At 44.5% G+C, this 23,457-nt stretch overlaps 1 protein-coding gene across 10 annotated transcripts in view; it reads right to left on the bottom strand.

Moving 5' to 3' along the window:
• MAPKAP1 (MAPK associated protein 1) overlaps positions 1 to 23,457 on the bottom strand; it is a 181,912-nt gene that overhangs the window by 102,992 nt on the left and 55,463 nt on the right. For all 10 annotated transcript variants that reach the window (XR_014152682.1, XM_081847641.1, XM_081847639.1 and 7 more), the window contains exons 5-6: positions 6,504 to 6,676; positions 3,135 to 3,311 (exon numbers count right to left, since the gene is read on the bottom strand). Coding sequence is in view for 9 of the 10 variants with exons in the window: in XM_081847641.1 (XP_081703767.1) it covers positions 3,135 to 3,311; positions 6,504 to 6,676 (350 nt within the window). In the remaining variant the exon portion in view is untranslated. The remainder of the gene's footprint in view (positions 1 to 3,134; positions 3,312 to 6,503; positions 6,677 to 23,457) is intronic.

Below are 23,457 nucleotides of genomic sequence, written 5' to 3' on the forward strand. Positions count from 1 at the left end.
CTAAGCAGATGTTTCTAAACAGAGGTTGGATGGCCATCTGTCAGAGATTCTTTAGCTGTGATTCCTGAACTAAGAGGGGATTGACTTGATGATCCTTTGGGTCCCTTCCAAGTCTACAATTCTACGATTCAATGGGAGTGCAACCCCATCCAAAATAGATTGAACCTCTATTCCCTGATCTGCCTTGTGACTGACCAGGGGCACCCCTGCTTTGTCTGGATTCAGCTTCAGTTTATTAGCCCACATCCAGTCTTTTACCAAAGTTAAGGCAGAGATACAGAACTTGGAAAAGCTTCATTGGTTTTAGAAGGGACATAAGAAGCTGCCTTATGCTGAATCAGACTACTGGTCCATCCAGCTTTGGGATGTCTACAGTGGCAGGCAGTGGCTCTCCAGGGTTTCCACAGCCCTACCTGAAGACACCAGGGAATGAGCCTGGGGCCTTCTGCATGCAATGCAGCTGCTTTATCACTGAGCTGTAGTCTGGCAGGTGAAGCTGAGAGTCAAGGACTGTCCCAAAGTCATCCTCATGACTGCAACCAAGATTTGAAACCAGGTCTCTTTTGCCTAACTCTTGCCAATGTTCTACCTCTTACACCACCCTGGCTTTCCAGGACCATGGAAGAGGAGTAGAGCAGCCCCTTCTAAACACCCATGTCCCAGTTTACCAGATATGCTTATGTGGCGGTGTATGCTCAGTTAAGACTTGGCTTGATAAATCCCACTTGATGAGAGCAGCTTGCCGGGGGAGCTTAGCGCTTGACATTGGACAGACAAAACTCCTTTTTGTCCTGGCCGATTGTCTTCCAAAAGCCATCAGCTCACTAGACTAATGGCCGCATTCAAAGCCAGGATGGCTGCCCTTCCGTCTTCTCCTTGTGTAACTTTGCCAGAGTCCTTGGAACTTGCCAAATTCGGTCATGCCTGCTTAGCTCGCTCGACTGATTGTGCCAGAAAAGAAAATAAGACACAGATGTATTTGAGCGCTTTGAGATGCCAGTAAGAGAGACAGCTAATGGCTTCATTTCGACCCTCCCCTACCAGCTGGGCACAGGTGGGGGGGATAATGAGGTGCCTCTCCCTAATCAAACTCAATTATTTACTACTCTCCATAACCACAAAGACATTCATTCTCGCCTTGAAATATCAAACAGATGTTCCAACCTCTGCCACCAGGTATTTCTAAACAAACTCTGGTGGCTGCTGGTTTGCCTTGGCAGGACTTTTCAAGAGAACAAAGTTCGGCAAAGTGCTTCCTGCCAGTGCATGCCATGCCAGAACTGGCAACCACCAAGCGAGGCTCTGTCATTGTTAGCTTGGCTGACCATGTTGTATTCAAGAACAAATTCAGCACAATGCACGGACAGGCTTCAGACATCAGAAGCAGCAGTAATCGGCAAACAGAGGCCTCGATGGCCCTAACTCGTTTGCTGACGCGGAAGCTTCAGATGGCACAGAATGAGCAACTGCTTAAGAACCTAAGAGCCTGCTGGATCAGGCCAAAGGCCCATCTAGCTCAGCATCCTGTTCTCAGCAGCCAACCAGATACCTATGGGAAATCCGCAAGCAGGACCTGAGCACAAGAGCCCTCTCTCCTTCTGTTGCTTCCAGCAACTGGTATACAGAAGCATTCCTGCCTCCAACAGTAAACGTAGCTTTATTATATCAGTTTTCTAGCGTCTGGTCATGAGGTTGTTGTTGTCTTTTTGCCTATAAAGGCCTAAGCAGCTCAGGCCCCAATGTACATTCAAGTCTGCCTTCTGCTGAACTGCAAATCTCTTAGGCCTGTTGAAAATGCCACTGGGCCAAGTTTTCAATCTCTGGATCTATCAGAACCTTACGCACTTAAACACACACTCACACACGGCTGGCAGACCAAAGCCATCCATCCCCCCCCACCGCCCTTTAGTTACTTCTGTCATTTCAAGACAGACACATGGAAAGCCTCAACTTCTCCCCAGACACAGTCCCTGCCAAGGGAGAAACAGAGTCAGATTTGCAAGCACTGAGTTATGCGGATGACGTTTGTTCTGTCCTTAGGGCCAGAAACTCTTCAGGACAGTGAAAATGTGTGCAGCTGAAACAAAATGGAAAGTACAATTCTGCATACAAACACACACATATGCATGGAATCTACATATATGTATGTATATATGCAATGACGACAAAAAGAGCCAGTGAACAAGCAATGAGCATATGGATGGAATTTGGAATACATTTAAATCCACGCTGTTGGGTTTTCCAGCACTTGAGCAAATGATCAGTCCTATGAGATTTAAACCCCCATCAGTGCTGTCTTTGAATCGGATGCCATGGCATGCTTTTGTCCTTCAAAGCAAGCCCATTTAGAATCAGATTCTGAAATGGAAGCTGGTGTGTGAACTTATGAGCAGGTTACATGGCTTTAAAAAAACAACAACAAAAATATTAGAGCATTATTTTTGGTAAGTAGAGAAAGAGAGTACACAAGAACTTAAGATGAGGCTGCTGATCAGGCCCATCTAGTCCAGCATTCTGTTCTCATAGTGGCCAACCAGACGTGTGGGAAGCTCACAAGAGCACAAGAGCACTCTGCCTACCTGTGATTCCCAGCAACTGATATTCAGAGCATACTGCCTCTTACAATGGTGACACGGTGCCTCTGACAATGTATGCTGCCCCGAAGGTAGGAAAGAAGTTAATAGTAAATTAACCCTGAAATATGGAAAGCAGCATCCTGGTGGTCTTGAGGAAGACTATGGCTGTTTCCCCTGAGCAACCTGTTGAGTATTGAGTATTTATCCTGATCTGTTTGCTGGGAGATTAGCTGACAACTGACTATTTAATGAGGATTTATCCCAATATGTTTGTGGGGAGCTTAGGTGCTGCCACATCAGAGTGTTATCCCATGCTTCCTAGTGCCTTTGCCGTCACTATTCTTTAGTGCAAAAAAGTCAGCTCTTTTGGGAAAGCAGACTTGTTGTGCGAGTTCTGCCAACCAACCATAGTAACACCATCTCAGTTTGCCAGTCAGCGTAGGACTGAATCCCCCCTGAAAACAGTGACTGTCTGGAAGTGTCCCATGCACCAAGATTGTTAAGGAAATAAAGAAAGAGGGATAGAGAAGGAAGGGGGAAGCTGTTGTGCAAACTCACATCCGGACGAAGAGGGACTGCTTGGCTGCCAAGCCAGGTGAGGAGTATTTCTCTACCAGTGCCAGTGTGCTGAAGCCGAACTTGTGGATGGGCTCATTGCAATCCAAAGGTGGGAAGTCTGTGTCAACCTCACCATCGTCCTCAGCAATGTGGAGGCAGTAAGCGCTGACATTTTCACTGCAGCAAATGAAAGGAAGAGTGTCTCAGGTTGAGGTTTAATAAATTTGTATATTGCTTTCCACTATAAAAAAAAAAAGTTTAGCAAGGGAGAAGGCAGCTGGTTTGCACTCAGTAATGATCAGCAATTTCCCCCTCAAAGGTACTTTCAAGTGTACAGAGTGCTTGGATGTTTTATTTTGCCATTATGGTTAATAGCCATGGATAGACCTCTCCACCTTTTATAGACCCCTGAACTAATGGCATCACTGTTTCTCGTGGCATTGGGAACTTCCTGGTTCAAATTTCACCTCTGCCACAAATTCACTATTTATGGTGGTAATGATGCTGACCTACACTACAGTATTGTCATAAGGAGTACTGATGCAATGTAGAGTGTTCAAGGTACTTCACATAAAGAACTTCACAGAATTATTATGTGATTTAAATGATTAAAAAATAATACTCATACCGCAAGGGTCAGAGAAGGGGAGACAAATGGATAATATGCTTATTGGAAATGGGCAATACTTCAAATTTTCCGAAATGATCCAACACCAGATAATGTCAAACTGTATGCACTGTTAAATGCATTCCCTGCTGAAATACTAGAGGCTCCATCAGCACTGGCATCCTGCCGGCTTTTAAAGACACACCTTGTTTACACAGGCATTCCTTTGATCTTTCAGCCAGAGTCTCCTGTTCTAATTGCTTTACTGTTTTAACAGGATTGTTTTATTGCACATTTTAATTATAGGTATGTGTATTTTAATGATTGTGTCATTGGTTTTATACTTATAAAGCAGCTTAGAAGCCTATATTGGTATTAAGAGGCATATAAATAAAAAAAACCTAATGGGTTGACTTACCCACTGCCTTGCGGGACATCTTCAGGAGAAGAAAGGGCAAAGAAATAAACCCTACATAAATACAGAATGGAGTCCCTAAGGCAGTTGGATGCTGTCTTATACGCCTCCTTCCAGCAATTTCTGTAGCCCAGCTGGTGCCAAATGTATTGCTCTGCTTTCCTTTGACCATGCCAGCGATGCTGGGAGGGGGGTCTTGTTATCTCGGGAACCTAGGACCTTCATGCACACTGCCCAAGCTTGCACCCTGGAGAGGTCACTTCAGTGCTGCTAACAAAGCAAAAACAATGCAGGAGGCAGCAGTTATGAGTTACTGGTCTCTGCAGCCACAGCAGAGCTGTGATTCTCCAACACTTTGACTTCAGCCCCAGAGGCACAATCCATTATCTCTCAAGACAACTAGGTTGTTTCCAACCACTCAGAGTAGACCCACTGGAATAAATGGATTTAAGTTAGTCATGTCTATTATTTTCAGTGGTCTACTCTGAGTGGGACTAGCATTGGCTACAACCCACTATTACTTTTTAATTACTCTTTTTATTTATTTATTTTTTAAAAACTCTTTTTCTGATCAATCCACTGGTTCTCTGTCGCCACTTTACCAGTATTCTGTTTCATTCCAGCATGGCATGGAAGATCTGCCTAAATGTTTGGCGTCTGGCAGGAGGGATTCTAAACTCAGCTGGGTGAATTTGGAAGTTTTAATTGCTTGACTGATGCTTAAATTAATTAATAGCAAAGCGCATGCTAATTGTTTAATTGGTCGCTTGATCTATATAGATCATTTTTGTGTGTGTGGAATTAAATGAGTTGATTTACAAAGTTTATTGATTGGATGCGACAGTGAATTATTTCACCGACTACCTGATTTGCAATTTTCCCAATTAATCTGCATACCTTGGGTTGCAACTCAGCTCACCCAAGAGTGCTTACTACGGGTGATCCATCCGCACACTGTCATGGCTAAAGTATTTATTATATCAAACAAGTAATAATGACACATTAAATTTAATGTAACCTGCACGTTGGATAAACTGATGGTTAACGAGGAAGTAATCCCACTCTGTTGGACTGTTTTAAACATTACGGTTTTGTTGCAGGGGCATTTGAAGGACTTGCTATTACTTTTTGTAACAGTTTACATGGAGTTCAAGAACAAAAAAACCACACTGGGATCAAAAAGTAATAGCAACTGCAAAGATCCCACACTGGGATCAAAAAGTAATAGCAACTCATCAACTGCTCACAAAAGATGGCTTTTATTATGCAATGGAATTTCAGGAATGTGAAGAAGGTTGAATCCTGGAGGAGAAGAAACACACTCTAAACACAGAGGTTAAGGGGAATAAACCTTTAATACAGGGCCAGGCACCGCTGCTCCCATTGTAGCAAGTCAATCAAGTCACTTTTACAATATTTTAAAAAATATCTTTCAATGGTATAATAATAATAATAATAATAATAATAATAATAATATCCTGCCCACCCCAGCTGAAGCTGGGCTCAGAGCGGCTAACAATCCTGCCTAATGATGGAAGCAGATATGTATAGGGCTGGGGTGCGTTTACATCTTGAACTGGGACTCCCAAGCAATCAGGCTTAGGCACTTCCTGTGCTACCTCTGCTCTGTTCCTGCTGCAAGCCTAGTAAGCAGGGCTCTATGGTTCAAGAGCACCCCCTAGACTGCAGTACCAGGATGTCTGGTCACAATCAGCCGATCTCCAAGGGCCAATCCTGAGACACCAGGTTCTATAAAGGCTCTGTACTTTGCCCTCACTCTGAGTTAGCTTATCTGTGAAGCGATCTCTGGAGGGAGGACACTCCCTATCCCCTTTGTGCACTTTCCGTGTCTTTTGATTGTGGGCAACTTTTCATGCACAATAAGAAGCAGCGCTCCTCAGTTTTATGTTAGAAGTTTGGGAAGCACAGCTTTATTTGACCCACAGTCGTGAAAGAGTGGTTAAAAAGCCCGTTGGACATGAATATGTAAGCAGTGTCGGTGACACTGAAGTAGATATGATTTATCTTTCTTAAAAACAAACAAACAAGACACCCAAAAAGGGAGAGCATCTCAAAATGATGATTCATTTATACAACACTGGCTTCATATGCTTGTCATTACATGGAACCCAGTAATTTAATTGAAAGAGAAATAGATATAGATGTATGCATAGCTTGGAAGGAAATATTGATAAATGTGGAGGTGTTCCAGCAAGATTTATCTGTAAAAAAAAAAAAATATTGATGTGGAAATCCATTTCATTATGCAAAAGTGGCTGGGGGGGGGGGGAGAGAGAAGGATGAGGGGGAAGGGATGGAGAAGAAAGCAGAAAAAGAAAGGGCCTACTTGAGTTTGGGTTCCCGTCCTTCACTCGTGTACTGCCAGCAGATGAGCCCAATCAAGTCATGCACCTTGGCATTGGCGATGGTCACCACAGTCATGGGCTGCAGTTTGTCCTGGTTTGTGTGCAGCGGGAGGTAGACATCAATGATTTTGGTTGCAGTGGTGCCAATATGGCCCTGTCAGGAGAAGAGATTTCAATATACATATATATAGAGGGAGGGAGGGAGGGAGGGAGAGACTGACAGATAGACATGATTTGGCAAGGAGTGACTAGACAAAACAGAAAAGGTTGCTTTCCAGCTCAGGGTGGGTGACTGACATGTATGGTTGTCTCATGGTTATCTTGTGCTTGAAAAAGACTACAGTTCTGCAACCTAGATTCTGCGATCCAAATTCTGTAGTGAAAGATGGACCCTGCAATGTGCATGAATTATTCATACCTGAGTCATTTCACTTGTTTCACATAATTTTTTCTGCTTTTCCTTTTATGCAATAGGAATTCCTTTTATGCAATACGGGAACATACAGACATAGGAAGCTGTCTTATACCAAGTCAGACCATTGGTCCATCTAGCTCAGAAATGCCTACACTGACTAGCAATGGCTATCCAGTGTTTCAGACAGAATTCCCTTTCAGCCCCACTTGGAGAAGCTGGGGATAGAATCTGGAGACCTTCTGCATGCAAAGCAGGTGCTCAACCACTGTGCTACAGGCCTTCCCATATACAGTGGTACCTTGAGTTACAGACGCTTCAGGTTATAGATGCTTCAGGTTACAGACTCCACTAACCCAGAAATAGTACCTCGGGTTAAGAACTTTGCTTCAAGATGAGAACAGAAATCGCGGTGCGGTGCGGTGCGGTGCGGCAGCAGCAGCAGCAGCAGCAGCAGCGGGAGGACCCATTAGCTAAAGTTGTACCTCAGGTTAGGAACAGTTTCAGGTTAAGAATGGACCTCCAGAACGAATTAAGTTCTTAACCCAAGGTACCACTGTATACCATTAGGATATCCACATACAACTTGCCACTTCCACAGAATAATTCCAGAGAGGTAGGTAACTGGCTGATAGGACAATCGCAATTCCCCAGGTCAGAGGAGGGGCCACCACACAGCACAGTCGCCAGCTGCCTGTGCTGTGTGCCCCCTACCTGGCCTGCCCCACCTCCCACACCATACCTCCCGTTGCTATGAACTAATGCAATTGCTTCCCACTCCTGTTTTCCCACTCCTCTCCTCCCAGGCATATTTTTTCAAGTAAAACACCACCACCCCTGAATTTTAAAGCCCACCCTCATTAAAGCAATAATCTTACCTCAAGTGGGGCTGGTCCACATGCTCGCTCTACCCCTAAAGGGATGACCCCCTTTGGTGTCGCCCCTTCGGTGGTGGCCCCATCCCCAAGGCTGGCTGGCTTTATAGTGCTGCTGGGGCACTTAAAGCTGGGTCAGCAGATGTTATCAATGCAGCCTTCCTGCCCAGGGTCCTAACCCCGGCACTACTCTCAGCAGCATGTCTGCAGGTCCAGACAGATTGAGGTCCAAGCAGAAGCAGGTATGAGAAATATATGGCCCTCCAGATGTTACTGAACAACAACTTCTACCATCCCTGGCCATTTGGCCATGCTTGGTACGGTTGATGGGAGTTGTAGTTCAACAACATCTGGAAGCCCAAGGGTCCCTCATCTGTTTTAGCTTAACCAAGCAGTTTTATTTACTGTGACAGGACCCTCGCTCTAGTCTCTAGTTAAACAAATAAATTTATCATTAACAGTTTCCATAAGCATAGTGTGCTTCACAGAAATTCTACATCACAAAATATATGAATAAATTAAAATGCTAGGTCACTGCCTCCAAGGAGCTTGCATTATACAGCTTCTGACAAGGGGGAGCAGAAGACAAGGAAAGGAGCGGCAAGTGATTAATGTCTGAAAGTGCAGAAAGTGCATTCCTTCGTTTCCTGCCGACAAAGAAGTTGCATGAATTAACATGTCATCAACAGACAGTGAATCACTTTCTCTCCAGCCCCACCGCCCCTGCACCCTCCCCTGAAAAGCCAGGAACCCATCCCTTGCTCTATCCAGGATGCCAAGGGAATACTGTAACCGGGAACAACGGATTTATGATTCTTATTTATATCATTCTAATGTTGGAAGGCTCAAGTTGAAAATTGGGCCTTCACTGCTTTATCATCGTTAATCTTTTCTATGGAAAGATGACGAAGACAGTGCTGGGGCTGCTGAATTGCTGATGTGCATATACACCAAAGGATTTGCAGTGCTAAGCACATACATTTACCTTTCTAAAAAAAAAAAAAAACAGATTGCCAGGGAGAGAACAGAGGGTGGTGACTATGGGCCTTAGCCACTGTCAGGGCTGGGCTGTGGGCAGTGGCACTGAATTGGTAGGGGTTCTGGAATGAAGGACATGGGCTCTTGTTAGGCTTACTGCGTCCTCTCCAAACCAACTGTCCTGAAGCCAAGGAGCTGGAGCAGAAGGAGAAGCCAGCATTGGATTTATCCCTCAGCCCAGCCAATCCAAGGGTCTCTAACTGCTTACCAACTTCCTGCAAGGTGGGTTAGGCTAACAAACAGTGATCAGCCTAAGGTGATCCAGTGAGCTTCATGGCTGACTTAAGGATCTGAAACTCTGGTCCTCCAGGTCTTAGGTCAGCACTCTAACCACTACACGACACTGTCATGAGTCATGAGTCAAGTACTGGCAAACTTTATTAATAGGTTTGGTAAGAAGCCAGATGGGAAATCCATTTAGTACACGGGTGCCCACTATTTGGCGTTTCCTTCAAACCTGCCAATAAATCCAGTAGGCATAAAAGGGACAATAAAAGTAACATTGTCCTGACCTGTCACCTGTGGCACAGTTAATATGTCAAAAAATTATTTCATCTTGAATTATTATTAAAGTAAGTTATCAGGCACATTACATTATATAATGAGAATCGACACATTATATACACATAGGAGTGACAAATGGTGCCTGAGGGTCATGGCTGAAAATCCCACATTTTTTTTTTTTTAATGTACACAGTATTGCCATTGCAGATCTGCAATGAATGGAAGTAACAAATAAAAGAGAGTGTGGAGAGTTTGTGCATGCTCATGTGTCAGAAGGACTCCCACCATGAGAGGAGTCAGCAGTCCTGGCTCCCAGTTACTGATGAACGAAGGCAGAAAGGAGGATTCTTTCTAAAAGCTTCAATGTTTAGATTTTGCTGCTGTACATATGCAAATTGCTGGCTTAAGGCACTTCAGGCAACACACATAATTAATCCTAAATACAGCTGCAACAAAGGCAGGTGCTGTTAACTCCCCAAGCTTTGGATGCTGATCCAACACAACCCCTCACTATCCTATATATAGGAATGGGGTGGGCACCACTTAGTGCAGCAAGTGTTCTGCAATCTCTCACTATGCCTAGTAGGCAAAAGCCTCCTTTCCATTCTGCTTTGGCACCTCCTAGACGTAGGTGAGAGGCATCCAGGCCTGGGAGAACTGTCAGGAGCTCAGCCTACTCTCGAGTAGGACCCTGGCAGAGACACATGCCCAACTGGCATGTTCCCTCCCTCCCGGTCGATCATTCGGGAGCTTCAAAAGCTTTCTTCTGCCTGAACATCACAGCGACCAATGCCAACCGACACCGGCACACTTAGGGATCCGCAGAGTCTTTGCAGCTTGTATAACAGACCTCAGCAACTCAACACTTTGGCTAATCTACTTTATTTACATATAAACATACACGGAGCACTGCAACATGGCTCCCTCTCTCCCTAGCATCAGACAGCAAAGAGAATGAACAAAGGACAATAGTCCCACTTCACGGAACACAGTAACACAAACATCCTGTCACCGTCACTTCCCACTCTGTGGAGTCAAAACATACACAGTCATGTGAAAGACAACAATCACATGACTGCAATCATGGAGCAGGAATTCTAACAAGAACATTCCCCTATGGAAAGGCCAGGCTGTTCCCAGTGTATGATGGTGCCAGGGTGGGTGGCACAACAGGCACTGTGAATGCCTGTTGTTGCAGAGATAGCTATGCTCTGCCTCAAAAGTCAAGAGGCAGCAATACTTCTGAATACAATTTGCTGGAAACCACAGGAGGGGAGAGAGCTCTTGTGCTCGAATCCTGCTTGCTGGTTTCCCACAGGCTGGCCCCTTTGAGAACAGAATGCTGGGCTGGATGGGCTGGTTGCCTGATCCGGTACGGTCCTCTTACGTTCTCATGAGAGCAGATTGAGGGACCCCTCCCACCAGGATCCTCACTATCAGGCTGCCCCAGTCCCAGCAAAGACACAGATATCTGCTAGAGTCCTCCCCTGGGTCCTTGGCAAACCCTCCATCTGTATCATCCTGACTCAGCCAGCCCATGGCACTAGGTATGGTGGAGTGGTGAGAGTGTCTGACTAGGACCAAACATTCCCACTCAGCTATTACGCTCCATCTCTCAGCCAATCCTACCTACCAGGGTTGCTGTGAGGATAAAATGGGGAAGGAACTGCGTGCATCAGAACAAAGTAGCATTGCTGTGATCATGATGAGCTGAAACTCAGCAGGTCTAGATCTGGTCTGTGTGTCTGGATGGGAGACCACCTAGGAACCCAATATTTATCTTAGGTAATTTATCTTCTGCCTTTCCATCTGAAGAAACTCAACAGCGTCTCACAGAATAAAACAACATAAAAACACTCTTCTTCCCTACAGTTAAAATACAAATTACAATAAAAACAAATGAGGCAGACATAATAGAGCAGAGAAAAATCCACCAGCCAGATAAACTTTAAAAGCCTGCCAAAAGCAAGCAAGCCTTCAGGAGGTGAGGATCACGTAGGATTGGACACCAAGTGGATCTCCTCCAGCAAAGGAGTCCCCACATTCACCGCTGTGAATTCCAGGATGGGTGAAAGACAGGATATAAATGTAATAAATAAAGTGTTCAGTCACTTTTAATTGGGAGAAAAAGGGGGGAAAGGTGTGCCTTGGCTTATCAGAAGCTGAGAAAAATGAACGATGTTATGCAATTGTATCAGCATATTTTATTGAACATATAATTGCTTATGCATTTACTTTTTCTTGAAAACCTACTCAAAATTTTTTTCAAAAAGAATAAGCTGAGAAACACTGATGCAGTGTGTGTGTGAATTTGCAAGAATATAAAGATGTGATCCACCACCCACTGAGAAAAACTGAAGCTCTCCCATTACTGGTACGGAGGCAGTTGTGTTGTAGTTCTCCAGGGTCACAGGGGCCAATGACCTGTGACTATTTCTACCGCAGGGTTCCTGTCTCCAGCATACTAGAGCTGCCCAATCAGCATGAAAGGGAAGTTTTTTAGCCAGGATATGCTCCAAAACTAAACTCTTAGAAACCCTGAAAATACAAGGTTCTTCACTTTCAAGAGAATGGTGTGCAAGCTTTGTAACACACAGTGGAACTTTGCATAAAACACAACAAAAGAAGATATTGGAGTGCCGCATAACTTCAAATCATTTGCTCATGTATGTGCACAGAAAATAGTAGATTTCACTGAAAGGCAAGACTCTGAGATCTGTTCAATGCATACATTACAGTCATACCTCATGTTACGTTTGCTTCATGTTATGTTCTTTCAGGTTACGTCCCACGGTGACCCAGGAGTACTGGAAAGGGTTACTTCCAGGTTTCGCCGTTCGCGCATGCGCGGAGGCGCAAAATGACGTCACGCACATGCGCGGAAGTGGCGAATCGCAACCGACGCATGCGCAAACACGCCGCTGCAGGTTGCGTTCTTTTCATGTTGTGAACAGGCCTCCAGAACGGATCCCATTCGCAACCAGAGGTACCACTGTATCATCATCATCATCATTATTACTACTACTAATATTATATCATTTTAGAAGGAGTGTGGATCTGAAAGGGCATGGCTATCATGACAGGACTCCACACTTCTGTATTTGCCACAACACTACTGAACACAGGGGTGTATATATCCTCAAGTTTCATCAGATTATTTCAAGCACCTGAGCGGCTTCACCACTGAGGCCCCCACAAAGGGGAATGGTTAAGACTGCAACAAGGATATTGTGCGTTCTCTTTCCACTGCCTTCATTAGGATTAGGAAGCTCATCTAACATTCCCAGGTTTTAGAATTATAAAACACCAAATTCCACAATGACGACAGCAGCCAGGAAACAATTTAGACACTGGATCCGGTCTGTCGGCCTCACAGAGCAGTTTCAGGGACGGCTATTCAATCATTTTATAGGATAAAATCAATACGTGTTAAATATAAAACCAGGCTTTTTTTTTAAAAGACCTATAAAGAAGAGTTACCAGTTTTAGACTTCATCCACACAATAAAAGGAGTTCTTAGGAGATTTAATGCTAACTCCTAATGAAAATCCACAGGAGAATGTATTCATTCTCTATTCTGCTTTCCATTACACCTATCAAGCTAGAGCATCTCAACAAGAAAAAAGGGTTATATCCAACTAGATTCTACTCAGAGTAGACCCACTGAAATTAATGAACCTATGTCACATGTGAGCACTGACTTAAATAGGTCTACTCTGAGTGTAACTAACATTGGGTTATATCCAATGACATAAGAAATCAACAGCCCTCTTAGGATGGGAACTGTCGTACAGAAGACATATGAGGGCCTTCAGAGACCATGAAGAACGACCAGTAATTTTTTGAAAGTGTCCTGCTCTGTCATAGGTACATGCAGCTCCCAACATTGGAACGCTTGTTATCTGAAATCTCAGTTATTTGAATGCAAAGAATTAGAACCAAACTTTGCTACCCAAACGGCTGATTCAGATTCAGAACAGCCAGAGTCTGCCCACTTCCTAACTTTTTGGTGTTTTGCTGGTTGGTGGCAGCCATTTTTATCAGAAAGCATGGAGGAAGTGGGGGGGGGGGAGAGATTGGTAATCAGTTTTGCCTTTGTTAGGCTTCTGGTTGCCAGTAGTTCCTGGCAGAAGCGTGGAAGGTGGGCGGGGAGAAAGACTGGACAAATCACAGATTAGGAATGTTTCCATAGGAAATAATGAAAACCACCAGCTCATTATGCGAATGCCCCCCAGGAACTATTTCCTGGGAACGCACTGTGTTTGGAAAGTAAGACCTGCATGTACACAGTGCTGGGCAGAAATGAAGTAGATTTATAGGCTTGTCATACTTCCTGGCAATCCCAGACATGTCCTCTTTTGGGGGGGCCATCCAGGGGGGATTTTATATTTTAATGGAAATATTTGGGGTTTGGGGGTTTTACAGTGGTACCTCGGGTTAAGAACTTAATTCGTTCTGGAGGTCCGTTCTTAACCTGAAACTGTTCTTAACCTGAGGTACCACTTTAGCTAATGGGGCCTCCCACTGCTGCCATGTCGCTACCGCACAATTTCTGTTCTCATCCTGAAGCAAAGTTCTTAACCTGAAGCACTATTTCTGGGTTAGCGGAGTCTGTAACCTGAAGCATATGTAACCTGAAGCTTCTGTAACCCGAGGTACCACTGTATTTATTTAGGCCTTGGGCATGGGCTCCAATGGCTCGTGCTGCTCTGCATGCTACAGCTGCTGCCAGCCCGAGCCGGGAAAAGAGGTGCACAGGCGTGGCAGTGGCCCCCGCACGCCTCTTTCCCCGGCTCAGGCTGTCCTCTTTTTTGCTCTTCAAGATATGGCAACACTAAAATAGAAAGCTCTGGAAACAAAAATGGTGGCAATAACTAGCTCAACAAGAGCACAGGACAGAACAAATTGCAACTAGGCCCAACAAGCTCTTTTAACTCATAGAGGAAGTTCTCAGCCATGATGCTGAAGCAGAGGTCAGAAAAACCCAGGGGGAAGGTGCTTGCTCTGCCTTTTGGCATATGCTCAGAGAGGGGCTGCCTCTCTACCTGAGAGAAGGAACAGGGGGCCACCTCCTTGGGAAAGTTCTAGAAAGTCCTTCACAAGTTCCTAGGATCAGGCATAGCCTGGGGGTGGAAGCAGAGGAGCGGAGGAGCAGTGGTGGTAGCATCGCCAGCCTTTCCTCCACTGGGCTTCGCTATAGCAAGCCAGGGAGGTAAGGGCAGCCTTTGCAGGGAGATGATCCTCGCAGCGCTGGCCATGCTGGCGGTTTTCTGGAGCGGGAGGGCCAGAGCTGCTGGTTCCAGCACAGGGTTCAGCAAACTTACCGCGCCTCGGGCGAGCGTCTCCAGGGCCGATTGCACGGCGGGGCAGAGGGCGGGGGAGCACGTGCCCATACGTGTGTGCACATGTTATTTCCGGCGCACTTCTGGGTTGCAGGAGCACTGGAAATAGCTTGTGCGCGTGTGCACGGGCCTCCAACGCCCCGGATGTGCACCGGAAATAATGCTTGCACATGCGCAAACAACGCTTGCACATATGCACAAGCTATTTCCGGTGCTCCTCCAACCCGGAAGTGGGCAGCCGTGCAGCACAGCGCCGGTAAGAGCGGACGACGAGGGAGGGTCGCTGAGGGCCAGATAAACGAGTCCCTCGGGCCTTATCCGGCCTGCGGGCCTTAGTTTGGGGACCCCTCTTCCAGCACATCACTTGGGGCTGTGCTATGGTAGCGATGGCCTCTCCTCTCCCCTCCCGCCTGCTCTCCAGCAGCTGCTATGTGTGGCAAAAGGGAGGAAGCCAACAGCAATGGCCATGGAGAGGCTCGGCTGGTTCACCCTCCTCCCAGAGCTCAGTGGCGGTTCTGGAGTGGGGAAAGCAGGACATTCCCAGATCCAAATGGAAGCTGGCAATGTTTCTGTGAATCCAGGATATCCTGGTAGAATCAGGGAAGTTGGGGGGGGGGGGTCCTGCAAGAGGCCCCATCGATATTGGCATCCAGCCGGCTCTTGAAGACACACCTGTTTAAGCAAGTGCCCTCCTGAAATTGAACTTCCTGATCTAACCATTGCAATATAGTTGTTACGTCTTAAATAGGCTTCTCTTGTTGTCAATTTTTATAATGGACATTTTTAAGGTTCGGATGGAATTGTTTTATTGTGTGTTTTAATCATGTGAGGATTTTAAATTTCTATGAACAACATAGAAGCGATTTTGGCATGTAAGCAATGTATAAATTATAAAATGGGAGTGCCCATACTTTGGAACTCCATGCCTATTGACCTCAGGCAGGCACTTTTACTGTACTCTTTCTGGCACCTGCTAAAACCATTTTTAGTTAGGCAAACCTATCCAGACGTGGCTTTTAGCTTATTGTTGATTTTAATTGTTTCTGAAGGTTTTAAATAGTTGTTTTTAACTGCTATTTTCACTGATAATTTTATTGTTTCATTCTTTTGTAAATTGCTTTGTTTCTTTATATTTTTTTAATAATCAAATGGTATATAAGTACTGTGAAATAAATTAATATGGGATTGCTCACAAACCACAACAGTGGTTTTTTTAATATAAAAAATAAACATTTAAATTTAATTTTCCTATAAAGCAACACAAGAAGCCCCTATGCAACTAGCGTAATCCCCATTCCCCTCATGAGAATAAGACACAGAGGTTAGCCAAATATACCTTGCCATAATTGGACATTCGTTGCCAGAGGTTGCATGTTGGAATCTGTTTCTAATACACTTATTATAAAACCATATCAAATTTATACAAAAATGATTTTTCAAAGTAATTATACAAAATAATTTTCAATTTTTCATACATTTAATACCCTTAACTGCTTGGTCAGCTTTTCTATGAAAGGCAAAGTCCAAACCTTTTGTCTCCACACAGACAACTACAAACTATTGAAACCCAATAGACGAAATACGATCAGTTCTTTATGCAGAAGATCCTTCTATTCATTCTTAAAAATAGTGAATAAGGCCAATTGTGCCATGCATGGAACAAAGCTTGTTTTGTGATCCAGCTTATTTCCTGAAGGACTGTGGTCCATAATGTATTAACAATACTACGCATCCATCACTTATGGTACCATCGTTCCAGCACATCCACAACACCTCCAGTACAGTGATGATGCTTCAGCACTGGTCCAGTTACAAACTTGGGTGTGTGGTGGGTGGGTGTGTCAAACATGAAGTCATTCTGCACCGGTCTTTCATTTTGAAGGCAAATAAGTTGAAAGGTTATTGATTTATTGATTTAACCAATGCTCCCCCAGATGTTGCTAGGCTCCAACTCCCAATCATCCCTGACCATTGGCTATGCTTGAACTGTAGTTCCCAGTACTATCTAGAGGGCATTGCCTGAATTAAGGCAATGATGTCTGACTTACCATATTTTTCCATGTATTTTGGGGGACTCAGGTTTAAGAAAATGGGGGGAGATGTATCCGTGTATAAGATGCCCCCTAATTTTTACATTATTTTTTTAGGGGGGAAACCTAGTCTTATACACGAAAAAGTACGATAAAGTGTTGAAATGCCTTCCAGGTAGCCATTCCAATTGCCTCATGTTCATGATGCAGGACAGAAGCGCGTCTATGTTCATCTGCATAACGGGCCAATACACTTTGGCACCTGAGGCAAACCACAAAATGGCATCCCCACTACCACCATAGAAGAAGGGGTAAGCAGCTCCTATTCACCAAGAAGTCAGTGTAAAGGCGGTGTGAGGGGTACAGCTGAGTAGGCAGCAGCAGGTGGTGGCCAGAACTGCTGCCCTTGTGGATTGTGCCTCCTGAGGCAGTTGTCTCACTTTGCCTCATAGGTGGGCCAGCCCTTAACACCTCCTCAGTAGCACCTAAGACCTTATGATGGGGCTCTGCTCTACCTCCCCTCCCACATCAAAACCCAACCCCAGTTCAGTCACTGGAGGCTTATTTTAATCCCAAACACAGCAGCAAACACACACACGGGGGGGGGGGGAGTAATGATTAATTTGTTAATAATAATAATTTACCACATTTTCTTGTACAATAGAGTTCAGTGACTAAATGTTGTATTACTTTAAGATTAGATGGCCTAATGATATATAATGCAAAAGATTTTACTGAATCGTTATTTAGTGAGTCATAAAAACCTCTTAAAAATTAATCTTTCACGCACATCCAGCTTATCCAAAGTTAGCATTTAATTAGATGGCCTTGGTGCAAATGAGCATACTACTTTATTTGCTCAATCAGTATATGTCTCTCCAGTAATTAAAATTAATTCAAGTCATTGACTCACCTCCTAACAAACAATGTAAAACATTAGGCGAAATAGAAACAAATGGACTTTTGGGGGGTGTTCCCCCCTTTCCTTAATGCAAAAGGCACCCTTCCCCTTGCTTTTAGAGGGCAGAAAGGAAACACCTTTGTTTTCTAGTTTCAGGATCAAACAGGAAAATAGAATAGAATCTAGTTTCTGCCCTACAAAAAGTAGTTCTCACAGGGCTCACAAGACAAACAACCCCCAGCCAAACATTGGGTTGCATCCAATGAGGCAGTGTGGTTTAGTGTTGCGACCAGGGTTCAAATCCCCACTCAGCCATCAAGCTCTCTGGGTGACCTTGGCCCAGTCACTGCCTCTCAACCTACTCTACTTCATAGGGTTGTTGCAGAGATTAAATGAGGAGGAGGAGAACCATGTGCACTACCTTGAGATTCTTGGAGAAAAAAGTGGGATATAAATGCAATAAATAAATCTCCCATTCAGAGTAGATCTACAGAAATTAATGGACATTCCTAGTTGGCTCAGTGAGATGTAAACTTGCTCCTGCTTTCCATTATTCCTGCCCAGGAGTGTTTGGGATAACAAACAAATAAGCCCTTGTATTCAAATTTTGTGGGCATAAGTCAACCAATTCATACTCACAAGTTACTCAAACCCATTGATTCTAATGGGTCTACTCTGAATATGACCAATATTTGGATATCATCTTATAAAAAGTGAGTTTAGTTTCAACCTGATTACAGAGATGTGTTGTTTTCTTCCAAATTAAATCTCACAAAATCCCATTCTTAAATCATGAAATGTTGCATGGAGACAATAGAATTACCTCACCTGAGAGGCAGCCACTTCTGGACTTTCATACAAATTGCTGATCAGTGCAAGTCTTCTAAGAGAAGGAGGCAATCCCGAAGCACTGACTCATGCAGAGAAGCAACAAGCAACCTCCTCTAAGGACAGACAACTCTGCTGCCCTGCTGGACTGCAATACTTAATGAAGCAATCACACCCAACATAGAATTACCAACCCCAGCTCAGTCTGATTGACAATCCAGAATAGTGAGAAGCATGCAGAGTTGCAACAGACAGCCTCCTCTCATCAGAGGAACATTTCTTTCTTTCTTTCTTTCTTTCTTTCTTTCTTTCTTTCTTTCTTTCTTTCTGCCTCTTAGTAGTTATTACAACACATGTCTAAGCCACCATATATGGTCTGAAAGCCATCATGCCCAAAGGGCAAAGCTGCCTAGTGCTGCTGGACCATGTCACCAAGTTCAACCCAGAATAGCGTGTTGAAACAATGCTTCATTCAATGGATCACCCATTTATCTCGCCGTTGTAGTAAAATCCCATTAACTTTCTCACTTAATTTATCTCATTTGCGCTGTCACTGCTCATAAAAATTTAACCCAGTAATTTCCTCTTATGCAAAGCATAACACAGTATGAATATTTAAATACAATGTAAATACAGACACCCCCTTGCATTTTGGTATTCTAAATTGTTGCCTTCACTTAGTGGCATTTCTCTTTCTCATTCACTCCCCCCCCCCCCCTTCCTACCACCCCACACTATTTTTCAATTAGAGGCCCAGATGTTTCGGAAGCTCCAATAGGCAACAGCAGTTATGAGGGATGCTTTATCTGCATTGCAATGATGACTCCAGCATCAGCCCCAGGCTGCATTAACATACTCATGTTTTATTCCTAGATTTCCCTTCACATACACACCAAACCCTCATCCTAATGTTCCAGTTAATTATTATACCACATAAAGCAGACTTACAGCACTCCCCCCAAATCTCCACAAACTGGATGTCCTTTTAAGCAAGCTTCACGCACCTCAAACAAGGGGGGGGGGGGGACAGCAAAGGGAATATATCAAAACAGCCAGGAATTTAGTGAACCTAAGCAATCATAGAAGAACTATATACAACATGGAATATAAACAAGCATGCGCAAACACACACACACACACACACACAAACAAACAAACAAACAAACAAACACATCCATTCATTCTAGTCACACTGCAGAACGAATGTCCAAAAACTCAAGAGCTATATCAGTGAATGTTGATAGCCAACAAAATGAGATTGTTAGCATTCACTAGTGTGTGTACACGACAAGCAGGAACATACACCAGTCAATGCCAGCACTCCAAAAATTTGTCTCAGACTGTCAGCGTTCATATGCACATGCCAGAATTCATCAAATCTCAGACATCCACTGTAATTTTATATCTGTTTACCTATCACAGAACATTTTTATTGGACACACAGTTTTTATTACATTTCTGCTTTCTTAAACCGCCTTGACAACAGGCGAGACAGACATGAAAGAGGGAGGTTTTTAAATCTGGTCCATCAGTGCAGCTGAACAAATCACTTTAGGAACAACATACAATGCAGCAAGCATAAAGAACTGAGAGGCCAGAAATCTAACCCCATAAAGTAGCAGAGCTAAGCACTCCTGCTAATTAGTGTGCATGTCAATAATTGCTATCCAAGGGAATTGGGGGCCTAAAGTCTAGAGGGCACTGGTGTTGGTGCCAGGTCAATGTCTCTTGAGGTTCACAGTTAAGAGGGCCAGCACTGGGGAGGTCCTGTCTAGGGTAACACATACCTAGCTCCCAGAAACAAGGCAAACAGTGATGACCTCAGCAGATAAGCAGATTCACAGAGAAGGTGGTTCTTCGTTAATTCTAAAAAATTGTGAATGAAGGCCAATTGTGGCCCCACACAATGTTGTATTTCTTACTCATGCCCAACATATCAATGGTTTCTGATGCAACATTATGTAAAGTGGATGTCTGTAAGCCGCCTTGGAAGTTTGGGTTCCAAAGAACGTTCGCAAACCGGAACACTCACCTTCAGGTTTGCGGCGTTCGGGACCCAAAAAGTTTGCAAGGTGTTAGACAACCAAGGGGCATCTCTGTGTGTGTGTGTGTATGTGTGTGTGTGTATATAAAATATCCCAAGCTATAATATATAATATATCCCAAGCTCAAAATAACAGATGTAGCTCTCTCCATCCTCATTTTATCATCACAACCCTGTGAGAGCCATTAGGCTGAGAGAAAGTGACTAACCCAAGGTCACCCAGTAAGCTTCTAGGCCGAGTGCAGTTTTGAACCCTGGTCTCCCACTCTTTTAGAAAAGCACTAGACAAATTAATGAAGGAGAGGTCTATTGATGGCTACTAGCCATGATGGCTTTGCTCAACCACCACAAATTGAGACAGCAATGCTTCTGAATGCCAGCTGCTGGAGACCTTCCGGAGGGGAGACTGCTCTTGTGCTCAGGTCCTGCTTGCTGGTTTCTCATGAGCATCTGGTTGGCCACTGAGATAACAGGAGGCTGGACTAGACAGGCCATTGCCTGATCCAGCAGGGCTCTTCTTATGTTCTTAGGTCTTACTCTGACACTACTGCACCATGCAGGCTTTCCAGACCACAGTAGTTTATGTGGTTAGTTAAATGGGGTAACCATACTCTGCACTCAGTAAAACAGAAAAGGATAGTCTGGTTTAGGAGAATTTATTCACATTTCACTCCCTTGTTGGAGACTATGATTTCATTAAGCAAGCAAGGAAGGAAGCAAACAAACCCAGCAATGAAATGTGACAACCAAAAGCCCTCCTCTTTATAAATTAGAACAACCCAAACATGCTTAGAAACCTGACATGTGATCCTTTAACAAACAGATGCTGTTAAAAAACAAGAAAGATAGATGTGCTCTCACATACCCTATGTTGCAAAATGGGCTCCATATCCCAATGTTACGCTATTTGCAGAGAGCCGACAGCTTAAGTTCCTTGAGGACATTTGCCAACCTTTGCCGGAGCATTTTTTAATACATCACCATGTCACTTTTTAATGTGCCCCAATCTCCTAACCACATGGCAAACTAACAGGGATTTTTAAAGTATGGGCTTTATAGCTTTGTGCCTGTGATTAATTAAATAAATAGCCTGCGTTTCACAAATCATCCTTCTAATTAGTCTAAGCCAGACATTCCCCCCGTTTCCTTGGCACGGGGCTGCCATCTGAAGCTTTGCAGAAGGGCAGGAGAGCGCTCCTGAACTCGCTGGCAAATTTGCGCTCTCTGGAGCGCATGCACGCATACATACACACACACACTGTCGCCGCGTCAGCCATAGCTGGCATCATACCACATGGCCCCCTCAGGCAGAGAGGTATAGTCTTCGCAGGTGCTGCAGTCAGCTGGAATTTGACTCCAGCTGCTCGCCAAAGATGTTCGCCTTTAATTATTGTCCCTGATCCTGGAGGAGAAGATGCAGGTAACAAAAGAAATGATCTTGCTATCTTCTAAAAAACCTAGCCTCAGCTAGTGGAAGTGGCGACGCGATGGTAATGATAAATGTGGGGGGGGGGAGGGAAGACTATTAAAGAGTTTGAAAAGGACAAACTGGGAAGCTTCTCCTAAGCTGCCAGAGGTCTTTGCCTATCCAAGCAGCCTGACCCACTAACTTATGTTAATTCGCTGGCTTCAGAATACTGGGAGTTGCAATTCCTGGCTCAGCTGGCTCCCTTTGTCTTCCCTGCTATGTGCACCTGGCGCGATGGCAGCCACCGACCATCACTGCAATCACACCGCAGGGAAACCACCACAATCAGTGTATGGCTGGTGGAAAGAATGTCAAGCCGTGAGCCAGGAAGAACCGCCTTCTCTTCCCCTACAATTCTTTTTTTAGCTTGGAGAAAAGGCAAATAAGTGTAGAAACAATAGAGGGCCTAAGAATGGGCAACCCTGAAAGCCAGGATCCAGGGTACCTTTTTGTATGACAAAGATGCAGTACAACAGGGATGGAGAATCTGCAGCTCCTCCACATGTCGTTGGGAGTATACTGCCTGCCATGCCTGACCACTGCCCATGCTAGATAGGGCCGATGGGAGTCAAACACCACCTGGAAGGCTATGGGTTCCTCATCTTGTTCCTACCGGAAGGAGCCATTGGCCTGTTCTTAGCGGTGCTTCAGCACCCTCAGAGTTGATAGCTAGAGAGCACCACTGCAGCTTCCAGCTCAGCAAGAATCAGGTGACGCCCAGAGACCACCTGGCTCTATAAAGTTGAAGCTCCGGCTGCCTCCTTCAGGGTGAGAAATCTGGTTAAAGCCATGCCACCACACTCCTCATAGAGCAACTTGGGAGTGACTTTCATTGTTTAATTATGTGTTGTTTAAAGTACTTTATTTTGTCTTGTCCTGATCCTTCCAACATTCAGCTTCATTGGATGCCCACGAGTTAGGAGAGAAAAATATCCATGAAATGCATAATTTTATAAACTTCTATCATGCCACCTCTTACCCACCTTTTCTCTAAACTATAAACTTTCACTACATCCCTTGGTCATTTTGGCTGCCCTTTTCTTTTCTTTTCTTTTCTTTTCTTTTCGATTCTTCTTTTTTGGCAGCCATTTTCTGGCCCTTTTTGAAACTCTACAATCTCCTTTTTGAGGTGAGGTGAACCAATAGCCACAGGTTCCCCTTACCTGCTAGTGCCTCACAGAACCTGAACAATGTTATCTAATTCCAGCCTTGTTTGCAAAAATCCCAGCAACCAGCTGCCACTAAATCATCCTTTGCCATGCTCCAGATGTTTTGGACCACAACTCCCATCAGTCTCAGCTAGCAACATGTTGGTGAAGCCTGCACTGGATTGCCCATCGGAAATTGTCCACCAGCCCATCAGGGAAGGAGGGTCTGCTGTCCACTGCAACTGCTCTTTGTGCAGAGATCTCATCTCAGCATGCATTTCATGCCCTGGGATAAATCCATTATCTTTCCTGGATATTTTTAAAAAACTTTTTGAAATCTTAAAA

Source organism: Podarcis erhardii, assembly GCF_964252035.2.
Source record: "Podarcis erhardii genome assembly, chromosome: Z".
In the NCBI taxonomy this organism is placed as follows: domain Eukaryota; kingdom Metazoa; phylum Chordata; class Lepidosauria; order Squamata; family Lacertidae; genus Podarcis; species Podarcis erhardii.